Source organism: Asparagus officinalis, chromosome 9, assembly GCF_001876935.1.
Source record: "Asparagus officinalis chromosome 9, Aspof.V1, whole genome shotgun sequence".
NCBI classification, from domain to species: Eukaryota; Viridiplantae; Streptophyta; class Magnoliopsida; order Asparagales; family Asparagaceae; genus Asparagus; species Asparagus officinalis.
In genome coordinates this window covers 12,471,948-12,486,194 of record NC_033802.1, presented here as the reverse complement: position 1 = coordinate 12,486,194, position 14,247 = coordinate 12,471,948, and the positions used below count along the sequence as shown (strand labels likewise).

The 14,247-nt window shown below is 44.6% G+C and overlaps 1 protein-coding gene across 1 annotated transcript in view; it reads right to left on the bottom strand.

Annotated features, from left to right (window-relative positions):
• LOC109823210 overlaps positions 1-9,733 on the bottom strand; it is a 29,407-nt gene extending 19,674 nt beyond the window's left edge. The window contains exons 1-4 of the mRNA XM_020389495.1: positions 9,652-9,733; positions 9,500-9,571; positions 9,211-9,390; positions 9,094-9,134 (exon numbers count right to left, since the gene is read on the bottom strand). Of these exons, the coding sequence (XP_020245084.1) occupies positions 9,094-9,134; positions 9,211-9,390; positions 9,500-9,571; positions 9,652-9,697 (339 nt within the window). The 5' untranslated portion in view covers positions 9,698-9,733. The remainder of the gene's footprint in view (positions 1-9,093; positions 9,135-9,210; positions 9,391-9,499; positions 9,572-9,651) is intronic.

Genomic DNA, 14,247 nt, shown 5'->3' with positions numbered 1-14,247 from the left:
CTCGAGACCTGTCACAACAATCTGTCCTTGGACATCCTCGAAGCTATGGGAATGGCGCCACCAAAGACCAGGAAGGATCTGAAGGTGCGAGGAGAATGAGCCGAACGATTCCTCAAAAGGAAGAAGGCAGAAAGGGGTCAAATAGCAAACAGTGCTCCGCAACCAAACTTCGCCCCTAAAGGAAAAGGAAAAGCGCATGCAAATGCCGTGAACGCAAATCAGACGTTCGAGGTGCAAGCGCAGCCGCAACAGCAGCAGCAAAAGACGCCTCAACAATCAAGGTGGCAACAGCAGACCCCGAAGCCAAAAGCCTCGGAGCCAAAGTTCCCAAAAGTTTATTCGTTCAGAGAAGATGAAGTTCCCGGTATCTTCAAGTACCTCATTAAGAATAACAAGATCAAATTGCCTCCGGTCCAGGATCAAGAAGATGCCAAGAGAATCAATGATCCGAAGTACTGCGCATTTCATAGAGCGGTGCACCATCCTACCAATGTATGCTATGCTCTTAAGGACAAGATCCAAGCCCTAATCGATGTTGGGGTCATCACAATGAAGCAACCGAAGGAGAAGGGAGTGGGAGCAAATACAGTATCGATCAGCTTCGGCTCTGTCCCCTTAAACTGGTTCCAGAAGGAGAAGGGAGTGGGAGCAAATACAGTATCGATCAGCTTCGGCTCTGTCCCCTTAAACTGGTTCCAGCATGAACCAGTAATAAATGCAGCTGTGAAGACGGTGAACGATGATCCTCACAAGCAACGCTAGAAGGGACTTGTGCCACACACAGCCCCTAATGGTGAGATTCTTTGGGTTCATCCAGACTTGATCGGAGATGAACAATGGACTGGAACTTCCTCAAAGAAAAAGTCAAAAGGGAAAGGTAAATCTTGTTACGGAGCTTCTGCTATTCCAGGAAAAGATGACGAAGAAATTCCCGCCTTCCCGCTTTCTGAAGATGAACAGGAGGCCTTTGCAACTCGAAGCGGGAATGAGTATCACTACAAGTACCCGGATGCTTCCGAGCAATTAGGTACCAAGACCCCTCCTTCCAAGACATTGGCAGAACTGGGAATAGCAGCAATTCCCCCAACGCCTGTAGCGACGGAGAAAATCCAGCAGAAGGAGAAGGGGAAAGAGCCTTTACCTCAAGAAGCCCAAAACCCGAGGCAGTCTCGATTCAATCATCCGATTGGGAGAGACAAACCGGGAAATGCAAGCTCTCCGCCCCATTTTGACATCATGGCGCAGTTAGCCAATATCCCGGCTAGGATAACCCTATACGAGCTGTTGCGTCTTTCCAAGGATACAAGGAAAGCATTACAAGAGGCCTTGAGCGACTCTGAAGCTTTCTTAACTCGAATCAAGCCATCTCCTGAAGGACCAGAACCGTCAGCTCAACACTGCAATCTCGCGGCGCATCATTTTCCATGCATCTCTTTCACCAAGGAAGACATGCAGACGAAGAACTCGAAGCATGATCGGCCTTTGTATTTCACCGGGCACATTGGCTCCAGCATGGTCAACCGGATCCAAGTTGATCCGGGTTCCGCTGTTAGCATCATGCCATTCCGATTGATGCATCATCTCGGAATCCCGACTAGCAAATTAGCATCCACTGGCACTACGATTTATGGATTCAACACCAGCGGGTCTAGACCCTTGGGAAAGATCCGAATCAAGTGCCAGATCGGAGATTTAAAATCAGAAGTTACTTGCTATGTAATTGATGCAGAAACGTCTTATAACTTACTGTTGGGTCGACCTTGGATCCACGGTAACCTTATAGTTCCGTCAACTCTGCATCAATGCCTCAAGTACATAGACTTGAATAACGAAGTCAAGACGGTGGTCGCGGATAAGCAACCGTTTAAGGGATTGGAAAACTATTTCACCGATTCCCTTCTATACGGCGCTGAATCCGATACTGAATCACCGGCCCAAGGAACGGACAGCGGAGATGAAGCTGATACCGAAACCGGGCTTGATTACGATGGTGGTTTTGTGGGAACATGGGGTGGAAAAGAAGTCGTCTACGGCAAAGGAAAAGAAGCTCCAATACCCGATCACTTCTTAGAAGAGGAAGATGATGATGATAGACCTGCTCCTCACTTATTCAGGTATGACGCAAAAGCGCGCGATCTAATGGAGAAGTATGGATATGACTTCACACTCGGAGAGGGTCTTTGCTTTGGTCGAGGTCCGCGAGTTCCACCTCGGATGGCCTATGTACCAAAGGGAAAACCCGATGATTATTATCGCTACAAAAGAGGTTTGGGTTATGCCTCCTCATCCGATGAGGAGTGCTGCTGGCAAATCATCGATCAAATTGCTAACAAAGCTAGAAACGGATACTCATCTGATCCTTCAGCTTGGGATTCCGATACTGATATCGGTGAGATGTTCAAAAGGTTGATGTCTAACATGGTCACGGTCGATCCTACCACGATAGAGGAAGACGACCAGATGCCGACATGGGAAGATCCATGGGTTCATCACTTAAACATGCAGTACGGTGATAGGTTCGAACAAAGAGAACCTCCTACCGAGGATCAAGTACTCCAGGTTGTTTGCGGAAAAAGTTGATGTATTCATTGCTGCATTCATTACAACTTCAATCGTTACAATGAAATAAAAAGATAGTCTTTTTATAAGACCTTTACACAATGAAAACAAAAGAAATACAACTCCTTTCAAACAAACGCAAGATCTGTTTGTCATCTCTTGCTTGCGTGGGTCTTTGGCCTGTGACGGGGATGTTGATATCCGTGGACCACCGGGGCACTCAGATCTTGGGTCTTTGGCCTGTGACGGGGACGTTGATATCCGTGGACCACCGGGCAATCAGATCTGCTCCGAGAAAATCGGGCAGAGCTTCGTCGATCCGCGTGAGATCTAGAAGCTATAAGCGTATACCTCGGCTAAAGCGAGGTATTAGCTCTTCTTAGTATTAACGCCAAGGGCTAATACTAAGGCCAAGAGGGAACGGGTGATGAAGGTGCTGATGTAGACCTCTCCTCTCCTTGTTGAAGCGCACGGCCACTCTTCACTGCAGCAGGGCTTCGCCAAGGCTCTCCAAAAATCCCCCCCCTCTCTCTAGCCTTTCTCCAAGACCAAAGATTTCCAACCCTTTGAATGAGGACCCAAGGGGTCTATTTATAGTGTTTAGGAGTAGGTAAGGGGGTCTAGGGGACCACTAGGGGGTGCGGACACCCCTGGTGTCTCGGCCATGGCCGAGACACCCCTGGGGTGTCTTGGTTTTGCCAAGACACCCCTCGGGTGTTTCGAGCTTGCCGAGACTCCATTTGAGGTGTTTTGTTGGTTTCCCTGTAGATTCTTCGTCCAGACTCGGATTTGATTGATTCCGGGTGCGTTGGATGCTTGACGAAGAGTTCGATCCACTCTGGTGGTTGGATTATCTGTAGAGTGGTCGAGGCACGAGGGGCGTTGTCCTTTTTGTGAATAGTGCCGGGTTCCCCGATTGGTCCGGGTCTTCGTGGTTCCGAAGTCCTATCCGCTCATGTAGCTCGTCGATTCACTTCAGTCGTTCGTCGACGTCGATTAGGCTCATGTGGATCGGGTGGTGATGTTCATCGTCGTTCTTTAATACTGAACCGTTTGTGGAGACCTATAGGCAATTTTCGATGCCTACACAGGTGAATATGGGTAGCGAAGATAATCCGAAGCCTATATTCATTAGCGACAGTCTCCTACCCGAGGAGAAAGAGGAGTTGATCTCTCTTATCAGGGAATACATTAATGTGTTCGCCTGGAATTACGAAGACATGCCAGGGCTCGATCCAAATGTAGCAATGCATCGTCTCAATATTAAGTCGGATGTCAAACCTGTCAAACAACAACAAAGACGGTTTCATCCGCAAATGATGGAGGCGATCGAAGCTGAGGTTAAAAAGCTTGTGGACTCGGGCTTCATTAGAGAAGAGCAACATCCAGAGTGGCTTGCCAATATTGTCCCAGTCCTTAAAAAGAACGGGAAGATCAGGGTCTGTATTGACTTCCGAGACCTCAACACTGCTTGCCCAAAAGATGATTTTCCCCTTCCCATCACGGATGTTATCATCAACAATACGTGCGGGTTCGAGAGGATGTCTTTCATGGATGGTTTCTCTGGTTATAACCAAATAAAGATGCATCCAGATGATGAAAAGCATACCGCATTTAGAACGCCTCTCGGCGTCTTCTGCTACACAGTTATGCCCTTCGGCTTAAAGAATGCAGGTGCTACATATCAGCGAGCTATGTCAAAGATCTTTCAGGAGCATCTCCGAAAGACTGTCGAATGCTACGTAGATGATTTGGTCGTGAAAAGTCGTGATAAAAAAGATCACATTAAGGACTTGAAGACCATGTTCGACTTGATGCGAGCCCATCAATTGAAGATGAATCCTACCAAGTCTTTCCTCGGAATGTCTAGTGGTAAATTCCTGGGATTCGTCGTCACCACCAAAGGTATTCACATCGATCCTGATAAGGTAAAGGCGATTAATGAATTGCAGCCTCCGAGAAACCTCAAGGAGCTCAGAGGATTGCAAGGGCGATTAGCTTATATTCGTCTCGAACCTTTCAGGAAAATGCCAACCATTCTCCAAGCTCGCAAAGAAGGGCGTGTCTTTTGTATGGGATGACGCTTGTCAAAAGGCATTCGAGAGTATTAAAGAATATCTCTCGAAACCTCCTGTACTCGTTGCACCGAAATCGGGCAAACCGTTCTTGATTTACGTCAAGGCGACGAGCCACTCATTAAGTGCATTACTTGCACAAGATGACGATAACGATCATGAGCAGGCAGTATACTATTTGAGCCGAACCATGGTAGGTGCCAAATCTCGATATCCTATGATCGAGAGAGAATGCCTCGCCTTGGTGTTCGCTATTCAGAAGATGCGGCATTATCTGGTCGGGCAGACTATTTATGTCATCTCTAAAGTTAATCCGGTCCGAGTATTAATGACTCAACCAGCTTCCATGAGCTGGCGATTGGTAAAATGGGCCTTAATAACGCACTGATCATAGGACTCAACTTCGCTAAGGAGCTGGGGGTTGAGTATCTCGAAGCCTTCGGCGATTCTCAACTAATAGTCAAGCAAGTCCAAGGAGAATATGAAGTCCGAAGTCAGGATTTAATTCCATACCATAAGATGGCAGTGGAGATAGCGGAATCATTTGAAGGATTCTTCATCGAACATATTCCACGGCTACAGAATACCTATGCAGATGCGTTGGCCGCATTGGCCGTGTCACTAGCGCAGCCTCCCGAAACAGAGCAGTTTGTTACGGTAAGAACTCACCAACTCCTAGTGCCGCTTTACAGTGAAGATGCCGAGGAAGAAGAAGTTCAAGAGGTACACGCTACTCAAATCGAGTTCGAACCACGAGATTGGCGTTTCCCCATCATCGACTACGTCCTGCATGGAATCTTGCCAGAAGATGTGAAGGAAAGAGAGTCAATCCGGCGAAGAGCACCCAGATTCTACTACAATACAGAGAATCGAACGCTATACCGCAGGGGGTACGATGGGTTGCTATTGCGTTGCCTATCAACCAAAGAAGCTGAAGAGGTCCTTAGGGAGGCGCATGAAGGAGAGTGTGGCGCACAGCAACCTGGTCCCAAGCTTTACGATCGCATCAGAAGAATGGGGTATTTTTGGCCTTCCATGATGAGTGATGCAATTGCATATGCCCGAAAAAGTAATGCGTGTCAGATACACGGGAATTATATGCACCAACCTCCGGAGCATCTGCATCCTTCGGTTACGTCATGGCCGTTCGAGACTTGGGGAATGGACATTGTTGGCCCTATAAATCCCCCATCAGTCAAAGGCGACCGGTAGGCGACCGGTTCATCTTGGCAATTACCGATTACTTCTCCAAATGGGCCGAAGCAATTCCACTCAGAGAAGTTAAGACGAGCAACGTCATTGGATTCATCAAGCACCACATCATCTATAGGTATGGTGTTCCAAGACGAATCATACATGACAACGGTCCTCAGTTTGTCAGCAACGCCTTCATAAGGTTCTGCGAAAAGTTTAAAATTCAGGACATCTCGTCGACGGCTTATAATCCTACAGCGAATGGATTAGCTGAAGCCTTCAACAAGACCATCATCAAACTCTTGTCAAAGATCGTGAAGACCAACAAACGAGACTGGAATGACAAGCTTGGCGCAGCTCTATGGGCCTATCGGACCACGGTGCGCACACCAACGGGAGCAACCCCGTATTCACTGGTATACGGATGTGAAGCTGTTCTTCCATTGGAGATCCAAATACCATCTCTTCGGATCGCTCTTTCAACCCAGATGTCGACCGAAGAACAACATCAGAAGCGCCTCGAAGAACTCGAGAAGCTCGATGAAGAGCGCCTGGAAGCTCAACAGCAAATTGAGTTTTACCAAGCTAGAATTTCTCGAGCCTTCGACAAAAAGGTTCGACAGAGAAGCTTCAAAGAAGGAGATTTGGTTCTAGCTGTGAAACGGCCTATGATCCTAAACTCCAAGAAGAAGGGTAAATTCGAACCCAAATGGGAGGGACCATTCGTGGTAGAGACAGTCTACTCGAGCGGCGCCTATCGCCTCGTCACCAAAGACGGCGACCGGCTCATGATGCCGATAAACGGCAAATTCCTGAAAAGATACTATCCTTAGTATCTTTTTGGATAACCAATGCATCGGGAAGTTCCCGGAAGAATACCACATGGGTATTCTTAGGGATAACCCGGTCATTGTGGAATTGACGAATAAGAACTCTGCATTCGATTCAAACTCTGAAGGCCGGAATGTCTCTTCTTATTCTCTAACTCTTATGAGTTATTTTTGTGAGAAGAGATCCAATCTTCTGGTAGGTTAATCTTTCCTCGCCAAACCATCCGCTGATCAAATCAAATGACAGTGGATCCACCAACATTTCCATTTGCCCGTCATTGGCATTTTGCAGACTTAACGTGCTAGGTCCTGAACGCCTAGCATTCAAAGTCTCCCTGTGAGTGATAATACGAGTTGGCATTCTCTTTGCTACCTGTATTCCACTTTCTGTGTTTTCTGGTCAAACCTGTAAAAGTTAGGGCCAAAGCCAAAATCCCCTCTCGATTCCTCCAATGAACGAGAGGTCCACTTTCAAATCGAGTTAGGGTCATCTCAAACTCCTGCTGGGTCAAACCTATAAAAGTTAGGGCCAAAGCCAAAATCTCCTCTCGATTCCCCCAATGAACGAGAGGTCCACTTCCAAATCGGGTAATCAAACCTTCCGACAGTTAGGGTTATCCGAATTGTTACGATTCTCGGAGTGGAGATCCCACTCTTAGTTTCATCCTTCCGGATTCTGGGGGTGGAGATCCCACCTCGAGTTTCCTTTCCAGCTGTAGATAGAATATAAAATTCTTCCTCTTCAGCACCGGGAGATAGAATATAAAATTCTTCCTCTCCTCGGACCTTTCCGATGCTCGGAGTGGAGATCCCACTCCCAGTTCATCCTTCCGGATTCTGGGGGTGGGGATCCCACCTCGAGTTTCCTTTCCAGCTGTAGATAGAATATAAAATTCTTCCTCTTCAGCACCGGGAGATAGAATATAAAATTCTTCCTCTCCTCGGACCTTTCCGATGCTCGGAGTGGAGATCCCACTCCCAGTTCATCCTTCCGGATTCTGGGGGTGGGGATCCCACCTCGAGTTTCCTTTCCAGCTGTAGATAGAATATAAAATTCTTCCTCTTCAGCACCGGGAGATAGAATATAAAATTCTTCCTCTCCCGTGTCCTTTCCAGCTAAAGATAGAATATAAAATTCTTCCTCTTTGGCACCAGGAGATAGAATATAAAATTCTTCCTCTCCTGTTTCCTTTCCAGTTGAAGATAGAATATAAAATTCTTCCTCTTCAGCACCGGGAGATAGAATATAAAATTCTTCCTCTCCCGTTTCCTTTCCAGTTGAAGATAGGATATAAAATTCTTCCTCTTCAGCACCGGGAGATAGAATATAAAATTCTTCCTCTCCCGTTTCCTTTCCAGTTGAAGATAGGATATAAAATTCTTCCTCTTCAGCACCGGGAGATAGAATATAAAATTGTTCCTCTCCCGTTTCTCAGTCTGTCTCTGCTTTTAGAAAAGACACGATTCTCAATCCGGGCATTCGATGCACGGGGAATTTCATTCCGAAGCCTAAGTAGGGATAAGTCAACGCCTAACACGCGTTGCCGGGTAGTCTATTCCCGTGAGAAAGACGAAGCCTATGTATTCAAAATCATAGCACAAAGCCTCAGAGAGTTTACTCTCTTAGCACAACGTTACATGTGAGACGGGTTTAATAATTCACATGCTAGTCCGATTTCAAACGGTAATCGGTAAAGACATATCAAACCCGTTGAGGGCTGGGGGTTTGCCAAAAATCCCATAAGTCATTCAAAAAAAAAATATACAGAAAAATCACAAGAAAGAAGCAAATGCAGAGTTTCTATTTCAAGTCAAAAGCATACAACAAAAAGCTCGTTAGCCCGAAGGCAACTGACGGCTAAGAATATGAGACTTTAAGCTAAATCTCCGCGGCTTCGCTCTTCAGCTTCATCAGTCTCTCCTGGGAGGATCCTAGCTTCTCGAGTGCCTGTTCCCGAGAACGCTCTAGTCCAGCCAGGTCATCTGCAATAAGGGCAGCAGATTCCTCGGCGTGCTTCAAAGCCTCCTTCAACCTAGTCACCTCCTCGCGACTCGAGTCCAAGGAGCGGAGTAGCTCAGCTCTATCCGTGTCTTTCCTCGCTACGGTAGCCATCAGCTGCGCAGCGGAACTCTCATGTGACTGAAGCTCGCATCCGATGGAAGATCTCAGCTCACGCCACTGTGCCATCCTATGCTCCAACTGAGAGGACACGAAAGAAGAAGCCCCGTTAACCTCCAACTCCTTCAACTCTCGTATCTCTGACTCCAGGGCAGCGAAATCAGTAGTAAAGGAGTCGGCCAATTCCGGGAAAGGAACGCCTGAACTGATCGAAACCGTATCCTCTATGAAGAAGTTTCTCGATCATGCCGTTATAAAAGGCAGTGAAGAAGCTGAGGTCCGTACGAAAAGCCTCTCTGTCAGGATCAGTATCGACCAAAAGGACGCGGACACGCTCGTATAGGGAAGATCGAGATCCTACAAGCAACAACACAGAAATTCAGCGGACTATCGAATACGATAGGGAAATTCAAAAGGCAAGTTCTGAGCATACCAATGCCAACGGACGTCCCCTCAGGCTGAGATCCGACAGGCTCTGAGACAGCAGCAGAAGAGGGTATATCAACCCCTGCAGGCGGATTGCTCATATCACTCGGCAAGGACGGAGAGACGTCACTTCTATGCAGATTTTCAGCCCCGGGAACTGTAGTAGTATCAGGCCCAACGGCCGGTCCTATAGTTACACTCCTGTATTAGTCAGGTCCTACAGTGACACTCCTGTATTAGCCAAGTGGAAATTTGGGTAAATAAGGAGAATCGGGACAAGAAGATCGTATGCATACCTGCAATCCCACCGTCCTCAGATGCAGCGGGAATGCCAAGAGTCATAAGAGTATCGGCCCAAGCGGCTGGTCCTATGATGGCACCCTCTTATTAGTCAAAATGAAAATTTAGACAAATAAGGAGGATTAGGATGATAAGGTCATCTGCATACCTGTAGGTCCATCACCCGTAGGCATCTGAGGAATGCCAGGAGTCATAAGAGAATCAGTCCCGGTGGCTGGTCCTATGATTGCACTCATATATTAGTCAAAAGTCAGATAAACTTAGAGAAGTACGATATCCCTAAATCGTATGCGTACCGGCGAGTCCGTCACTCCGAGGTAAGCTAGATATACCAGGAATCGATATTGGGCTAATCCCAATGGTTGGTGCTGTAATATTAATCCTTCGTTAGTCAGACAAAAGATCAGGCAAGATGAAGGGAATCAGATAAACCTTTAAACAGTTAGGACCAAAGCCAAAATCCCCTCTCGATTCGTTCCATGAACGAGAGGTCCACAAATTGAACGATCAAACCTTTAAACAGTTAGGATCGTCTCAAATTCCCATCTTGGTCAAACCTTTAAACAGTTAGGACCAAAGCCAAAATCCCCTCTCGATTCGTTCCATGAACGAGAGGTCCACAAATTGAACGATCAAACCTTTAAACAGTTAGGATCGTCTCAAATTCCCATCTTGGTCAAACCTTTAAACAGTTAGGACCAAAGCCAAAATCCCCTCTCGATTCGTTCCATGAACGAGAGGTCCACAAATTGAACGATCAAACCTTTAAACAGTTAGGATCGTCTCAAATTCCCATCTTGGTCAAACCTTTAAACAGTTAGGACCAAAGCCAAAATCCCCTCTCGATTCGTTCCATGAACGAGAGGTCCACAAATTGAACGATCAAACCTTTAAACAGTTAGGATCGTCTCAAAACTCCCACTTGGTCAAACCTTACTACAGTTAGGACCACAACCAAAATCTCCTTTCGATTCATTTTTTGCGAACGAAGGGTCCACTTTTGAATTGAGTAATCAAACCTTATGACAGTTAGGATTATTCAAACCAATCCAGATTCTCTAAGTGGAGATCCCACTTTGAGTTTCTTTACTCCAGGAGATAGAATATAAAATTCTTTTTCTCCGATTCTGGGTTTATCTCTACCAACAAACAAGAGACCAGGAGATAGAATATAAAATTCTTCCTCTCCATCATCGGGTTCATCTCTACCAACAAACAAGAGACCAGGAGATAGAATATAAAATTCTTCCTCTCCATCATCGGGTTCATCTCTACCAACAAACAAGAGACCAGAATACTCCAATAGGTATACGAGTCTAAACTATTTCCCTAATCTCAACAGGAAGTTTCTGGAGAATATTACTCAAAATATTCTTAAGAATAACCTGGTTACCTCCTAACGGGTATATGAGGTTAAACTATTTCCCGAATACTCCGAGGAGTATATGAGTATAAACTGCATCTCCGTGAACCTCCCAACGGGTATATGAGGTTAAACTATTTCCCGAACACTCCAATATAGTATATGAGTATAAACTATTTCTCAAATTCTTCGACAGCAGTTTTAATTTGAGACTTCGACAGATTCAAGACTTCGACAACGGCCACGCGATAAACGTAGTACCGGAGGAATTTTAGCTATTCTACAAAGCACTGAATAGGCTAAAAGATGAAGAAGTCAAGGATTGAAGCCATTCACAAACCATTCTACGCAATTTCCTCAACAAAGCACTGGAGAAATTGCAGGGAAAGCTTATCATATCCAAAGTGTCCCAGACCCCTCTCTAAAAAATGATGAGTCTGAGATACTTTGGAGGGGGTATCTGTAGACGTCAAAAAATAGGAAGTGAGACGACATGTACACACAACCAAACAGTGCTTGGTGTCGCGGCTCAGGCGCGGCAGATCATGGTGCCGCGGCCATGGCGCGGCAGCATATGGTGCCGCGGCTAAGGCGCGGCAGCATATCGTGCCGCGGCTAAGGCGCGACAACCTAAAGTGCCGCGGCCATTAAAGGGCGTGCTACAGCAGTTATAATGCAGTTATCTGATGATTATTGAAGCCCACGTGGCGACGTATCAGAGATAGAACGTGTGCTGACGTGGACAGGCAGTTAAACCACGAAAAAGGTGGTTAAAGGTCGTGGGAGAACAGTTTTAAACACGTATGAATGTGGGTGTAACTGCCCCTTTAGCCGCGGCCGGGTCGATTTAGCCGCGACAGCATCAGCTGCCGCGCCTAAAGAGACAGTTATTGACCAGCTATTTCTTCAGTTATCGTCTAAGGAGGCTATAAATACCCCCCTATGGCCATCATTGACAGGGGCTGAGCATTTTCCAGAGAGATTAGAGCAGAGAGCCTTGAGTTTTGGTGAATTAGAGCAAGAGAGAGAGTCTTCCTTCTTCACAAACATCCTCAAGAAGCTTCTAGCGAGTCCTAGAGATCTAAGCTCAGACTTGATCTTTGGAAGAGTGAACATCTTACATCGATAAGATATTCGCTTCAAATTCTTACTTCGATAAACGAAGGAAGAATCATTAAACCCCTCACGGTTCAATCAGAATCTGTGGTTTGGTGGTCCACGAGTCAAAGCGCTCCCGGCACAGGCAAAGATCCCACGCAAGCAGCGATCCGAACAACGATCCTGCGTTTGTTTCTAAAAAGTTAATTTTCCTTTTGTTGTGTAAGAGAAGTCTTATAAAAAGACTATTTCTTTTGAATTTATTGTAATCGACCGAAGATATAATGAATTCCATGACAAAACCAACTTTCGACGAAAACACCTGTATTTTTCTTTAGATGTGCATTAGGATCATATGGAGTGGAAACAGGTTGACAGTTTGGATCATAAAAATTATTAAGGATTTTCTCTATGTAGTGTGATTGTGATAGCACATATCCATTCTTATTTTTTATGATTTTAGTATTAAGAATTAGGTCAGCTTGACCTAAATCTTTCATGTCAAAATTTTATGATAAAAAGTGTTTGATATCATTTATGATTTGTATGTCAGAACCAAAAATAAGAATGTCATCAACATATAGGCATAATATCACAATTTTGTTGTTTTTATCTATTTTATGATATACACACTCATCTGTTTGATTAATTACAAATCCATAAGATAGTATAATTTCATCAAATTTCATATGCCATTGTTTTGGGGCTTGTTTGAGACCATATAGTGATCTAATAAGCTTGCATACTTTCTTTTCTTGTCCAGAAGCTATAAATCCCTCAGGTTGATCCATATAAATTTCTTCATCTAAGTCTCCATTTAAAAATGCAGTTTTAACATCCATTTGATGTATTATTAATTTGTGAATGGATGCTAGAGCTATGAGGACTCTAATGGTAGTAATCCTAGCTACTGGAGAATAGACATCAAAATAATCAATACCAGACTTTTGGGTATATCCTTTAGCTACTAATCTGGCTTTATATTTATCTATTGTTCCATCAGGTCTAAGTTTCTTCTTAAACACCCATTTACATCCTATGGTTTTACATCCTGAAGGAAGATCAGTTAGTTCCCAAGTATGATTTTGAACTATAGATTGTATCTCATTATTTATAGCTTCCTTCCAAAATGGAGCATCTACTGATTTCATTGCATCTTCAAATGTAACTGGAGAATCTTCTACAAGTAATGCATAGAAATCTTCATGGACCTTTTCTATTCTAGTTCTTTTACTTCTCCTAGGCTCCTCTGGACTTTCTAGTGGTCTAATTTGTTTAGAACTAGTTTCACCTTGATTAGAACTAGGATCTGAATTATTAGAGCTAGGGCCTGTGTTGTTTATTCTGGTCTTGTAAGGAAAAATATTTTCAAAGTAATGTGCATCCCTAGCTTCAATTATGGTGTTGTTGGCTATCTCATTAATGTCAGAGTTGATTATTAAAAATCTATTTGCATTACTATCAGAAGCATAGCCAATAAAAATTCCATCTACAGTTTTAGGGCCAATCTTCTTTCTTTTATTCTCAGGTATTTTGACTTTTGCTAAGCACCCCCACACTTTTAGGTGATCTAAATTAGGGTTTCTATTCTTCCAAATTGTGTAAGGGGTTTTATCAGATTTCTTGAATGGAATTCTATTTAGTATATGACATGCAGTCATGAGAGCTTCTCCCCATAAATTTTCTGGCACACCAGAATTAATTAACATTGAGTTTACCATGTCCATTAGTGTTCTATTCTTTCTCTCAGCTACTCCATTAGATTGAGGTGTATATGGAGCAGTTATTTCATGAATAATTCCATTATCTTCACAGAATTGTTTTAATTCATTAGAAGTGTACTCACCACCTCTATCTGATCTTAGTATTTTAATTTTCTTATCCAATTGATTTTCAACTTCTGCTTTATATATTTTAAATTTGTTTATGACTTCATCTTTGGTCTTAATTAAGTAGAGGTAACAATATTTAGAGCAATCGTCTATAAAAGTTACAAAATATTTGTTACCCCCTCTAGTTGTTCTTCCTGAATCACAAACATCATGTAGGTTTGCGCGCCAGTTCGGGTACGATCAATTGTATGTGGGCAACGCCAACCCCCACCTGTGCTTTGAAGGAGGACTGGTGGATGGCGCTCGGGGATGGTTCTGGACTCATGCAGGTGGCACTTAGGCTCGTTTTGAGCTACCCGCACGGGATCGCGATTTACACCACACGCTCCTATACTGCCGCTGGTATCGGGGCGCTAGTGCTAATCCTGCCAATTTCTGGTTCCAGAACGCG